This window comes from Gadus morhua, chromosome 3 (genome assembly GCF_902167405.1).
Source record: "Gadus morhua chromosome 3, gadMor3.0, whole genome shotgun sequence".
In the NCBI taxonomy this organism is placed as follows: domain Eukaryota; kingdom Metazoa; phylum Chordata; class Actinopteri; order Gadiformes; family Gadidae; genus Gadus; species Gadus morhua.
Genome location: NC_044050.1, coordinates 28,197,465 through 28,202,254, shown reverse-complemented (window position 1 = coordinate 28,202,254; position 4,790 = coordinate 28,197,465). Strand labels below are relative to the sequence as shown.

The 4,790-nt window shown below is 46.1% G+C and overlaps 1 protein-coding gene across 3 annotated transcripts in view; it reads left to right on the top strand.

Annotated features, from left to right (window-relative positions):
• The window catches only part of pcdh10a (protocadherin 10a), a 19,223-nt gene extending 16,409 nt beyond the window's left edge, over positions 1-2,814 (top strand). The window contains exons 4-5 of one of the 3 annotated variants that reach the window (XM_030351892.1): positions 374-534; positions 2,615-2,814. In XM_030351892.1, coding sequence (XP_030207752.1) covers positions 374-534; positions 2,615-2,671 — 218 coding nt within the window. In that variant the 3' untranslated portion in view covers positions 2,672-2,814. Of the gene's footprint in view, positions 1-373; positions 1,303-2,614 lie in introns of those variants that run through there. The other 2 variants (XM_030351891.1, XM_030351890.1) reach the window with 2 other exon arrangements.
• The last annotated feature ends 1,976 nt before the right edge of the window (positions 2,815-4,790 follow it).

The window sequence follows — 4,790 nt, the reverse complement described above, 5'->3', positions numbered from 1 at the left end:
TCTTTCTCTCTCTTTCACTCCCCCCCCCCCAAAAAAAAAACACCACATCCTGTCCTCTCTAAACCCCTCCAACCACCATCGTGTCGTCCCACCTGGCTCCCACTCCCCCTACCTCCTCCTCTCCCCCTACCTCCACCCTCCCCCTACCTCCTCCACCCTCCCCCCTCCCACCCCCGACCTCTCCCCCCCTCCCCCCTACCTCCTCCTCCACCCTCTCCCCCCTACCTCCTCCTCCTCACTACCTCCCTCGGGGACTGCCCTCCTCCTGCTTACCTCTCCTCTTCTCCCCTGTGGCTCGTCCTCTACCCTTACCTTCCCCCTCCTCCTCACCTCCCATTCATCCAACCCCCCCTCCCCTCGCCGCCCCCACCAGGCGCCGACCTGTTCTCCAACTGCACGGAGGAGTGCAAGGCCCTGGGCCACTCGGACCGCTGCTGGATGCCCTCCTTCGTGGGCTCCGACGCCCGCCAGGGCCCCGACTACCGAAGCAACCTGCACGTGCCCGGCATGGACGCCACGCTCCCCGACACTGAGGTACCGTCGCGACCCGCCGCCGCCACCGCCCATCACGCCGATCACGCCGACCAGCTCCTCATCGCCGCCACCAACTCCACCTCCTCCATGGCCGCCGCTACCCACCCCACCAACACCGCCGTCGTGGCGCCCTTGTCCGGCGCCTTGTCCAACGATAGGTCGTTCTCCACCTTCGGCAAGGACGCCACACAGAGGTCACAGTCACACCACAGCCTTAACCGCCACCTCCAGCCCTCGGCGCCGCCTCAGCAGGGTCCGACGCCGCCGGGGCCGCCGTTCAGCGCCAGCACGCTAGAGAGGAAAGAGTATGATAGGGGGACACTGCTGTACAAACCCACCTTCCTCTGTGAGTATCAGTACGAGAGCTCGCTGGGACCCCACCAGTTCAGTGTGGCCCAGCACCAGTACTAAAAAAAAGAGAGGAACGCAAAGAGAGAGATTTGAGATGGAAGGAGGAGGGGGAGGGACTTTTATTTTGCGCCCCTGATTCTAATCTGGACTCGTTTTTTGGAATTTCTGTTGTTTGTCGGCTGAGGCTTTTTGCTTTGAATGTTATATGTGTTCATATGATTTTGTTTCATTTGGCTCTGTTTTGTGAATGTTTATTTTAAGAATGTTATATTTTTGTTATTTTTTGTTTTTTACCCCATATTTCCCCACGCCGCCATTTTACCTAACTTGGTCATGGCTCTTTTCAATGTCTGAAATCTTTGTTTCTTAACAAGACAATGATAAATAAAAAAAAATGATCCCCATTTGAATGGAAAACAGCTGTGGACACTATTTTTTATTTCATTTGAATCAACGTATTTATTTTCATCTATTCTTTTTCATTTTCTCCATCTGTTTTGACGTTTCAAGTCTGTCTTTTCCTGAAATTATCCATAAATACTTTGGCTTTCCATTATGTTGCCCTTCGAGGCTGATGCTCGCGTCAGTAAAGTCACTGATGCTAGCACGGCTAGCGAGAGGGAAGCCCCTGTTCATGCATTCAGTTGAGGGTTCACAATGACCCTCCTTGTGTCGGCTGTTTTGTTCAACAGCTCATAATGACATCACCACCCAGCATCTATAAGGTGGAAAAAAAACAAAGCCAATTGTTCAACATAAGACAGATTTAGGTCTAACAGATTTGGTTTGAGGAAAAATAGATAGTCCAAAAGACCTTTTTTTGGAAAACGGCTGCATTAGTTTGATGAGATATTCTAGCGAGCGACAAAAATATATACCAGTATTTGAAATTAGTTATTAGATAAAGATCTACTATGAGTTAAAAACTGATTTGTTTCAAATTCAACATTAACAACGATCCTCCATTTTAGTGCATGTCAACTGCTAAGTATTATTATTATTACATTAATAATATGATACATTATATAAAGCACATTATAAAAACCATGGCCTGCTCTCCACCTATTCAGAATCAAACACAATGTCTCTGCTTGTCTCATGATAATGTTTTCAGCCATTAGATTATTGAGTACGGGGGGCTAAAGTCAGGTTGCCTGTGCATCACAGCTCCCATGTACTCCAAATCCAGTACAATCCCACATGATTAAGAGCTATTTTAATTCAAAACGCTCTCATTACACTAATATGCTTATATGATTCCAGCACAGTCTCAAATGTTTTATGAAATGAGCAATAACAGGCATTGGCAAGCCTGTCAAGGATGGAAATAGAAGCCTACTAAAGCATGACAACCCTCAACACATCACTGTTCACCAGGGGTGCCCTGGAAAAGGCTTATGAAAGTTTGATGATTCTATTATAGCTTTATAATGAAGCAATTACCACTCTTTGTATTCACCATGAATGAGTGATTATATGTCTTTGAAAAATGTGAACATCTCCCTTTTGATGATTGGCATGTTTTTCCGCATTGCCCAAAATTGGCTTTATCATCCCGGTTTTCAAAAACGCCTTTCAAAAAGTGTGTGTAAAAATGTAGATCATTTCGGAGCTCCCTTTGTCACATATTTGCTTCACACGGCGTTGTTTTAAGTAAATGTGTCAGTGGAAAAGATCCTGAAGGAAAATGTAATTTTTCCGTAACGCGTGTGTTCTCCTTCTCTTCCAGCCCGCAAAAGGATTTGCTAGCTCGTTCCGCGTGGACCTGTCGGAGACAGCGCACTAGACTTCCAACACTGATTCTTGAAACAGCAAAACAAAACCAAACAAACAGCATTGAGTACGACAACCACCGCCCCGTTTAAAACGTTGAGGACCCCCGGGTCACCATGGTTACTGTGCCATCTGAGGGGGGGGTGTGTGTGTGTGTAGGGGTGTGGGGGGGGGGTTGGGGGGGGGGGGGGGGGGGGGGGGGGCAAAGCGAATCCCGAGTCCCCCTGTTTCCGAGTCAGAGGAACTATTGAACTCGTTGTTTTTCTAGGCCTTATATCTCTCAGCGGGACTGAGATTGGGGTGGGGGGGGGGGGGGGGGGGGGGGGGGTGGGGGGGGGGGGGGGGGGGGGGCGGGGGCCAAAGAGCGACCGGCGAGCGACGCAACGGACAGTATAACGTCGTCTGCATACAGCGACACTTCGAACCGAAGGAAGCACGCCGCCGGTGACGACGCAAAGGGGGAGTCAAGAGGTGTGATGATTGACGATGACAACTCACGAGACGAGCTTGGATGAAGGGTTCTCCGGAGGGAGTACTCACTGGACCCAACGGTAATCTGTGTGCCTGTTTACACAAGGAGAACACAGGAGGAGTGTTTCTGTACAAACTTCAACCCAAGTCACTTGGAACCCTTTAGCTATTTCTACATCCAACATTAAGCCAACTGTATAGAGACGGTGCGACAACAGCGACAGAGAGACGAGGGATTCCAAGGAATGGCAGGATTGTATGCGGAAAAAAAATAACGGTGTGTGTGCGTGTGTGTTTGGGTGTGTGTGTGATGTGCGAAAGTGGGGGAGTAAGACGGCGTGTAAGTGAGTCGATGAGTGGCAGTGCTCGTGCGCGAGAAGAATCGATTCTGTACAGGTAAGAAAAAAAAGAAGAAAAAAATTGTGAAAATAAGAAAAGACGAGGCGCACTACTATAACTTCTCTGGCTTTTGACTTTATATAACTTCTTCCTTCTTTTGGGTTTCTGTTGTTCTTCTATGTGTTCAAAGTGTTCAGATTGTAACTACATACAGTTTAACAACTACAGGCAGGAACTTGTGGGTCCAGCTCTGTTTTCTTTCAGCCATTTTAGGAGTAGGGCAACAAAACCGTGTGCACCCCCCCAAAAAAACACACACAAAAAACTAAAAAGACGACAATTCCTTTTTTTTTGCACAAAAAAGATTTAGGTCATGTTCCTTCTGCCGAAAAACGAATGAATAACTGCCATCCTATCGAAAAGAAAGAAAGTCTTTAGTTCCCATTCCCGAAAATGGCTGCAGAGAAAGTGAGATGGGTCCTCATTTGGATGTGTGTTCACTTAACGCCATTGGCCTTTTACTTAAACAATCAAGAGACATCCAGTGGTTTCTATCATGTGTGCAAAGTGTTAACTGTGCTCTTTTAAAAAGCTTACAAATGAATATAAATCTATATATAAAACTCACTCTATATATATATGATATACTTTTTTTCCTCTCAAGACTGTAACCATTCGTTAGAATCCATCTCATCCATTCAGATTAAACCAAGTGCTTTCACACAAATCTAATTTAAGTTGGTTTTAAAAATCCAGGTGGCGTCCATCTTTCAAAATGGCGCCCTCTCCAATCTCATAGCAAGGCGGTGATTACGTTGATGTTTGATTTCAGTTGATGGGTTTTATTTCCACTGTTTACAGATGCTGGACCTTGTATGTAGAAAAGACACCTCTTAAGTTGTCTTGGCCTGTTGTGTATGTTAGATAGAAGAAACTGTGAAAATGTACACAAACGGAGACTATCCCCATGCAGATACATTTCAACAAAGGTATTCATGCAGTTGTACACAATATTAATACATGAATACATTCACACACACATATATATATATATATATTTAAATATATACATATATAGACTTGGAAACAGACGAAGGCAATCGTTATATCAATGTTCACGCACAATACACTTATGCGCTCATGTACGTACACACATGCACACACAGATGCATACACACATACACACACACACACACACACAGGTCGGGTCCAAATGGTGATAAATAAATGGTGTCATTCTGTTTTTCTAAAGCGTGTTTGTTCTCATGCATTGGCTAAAGATCTGTTGTGAACACAAAGTGCATTGTGAACTCCCGGCTTCC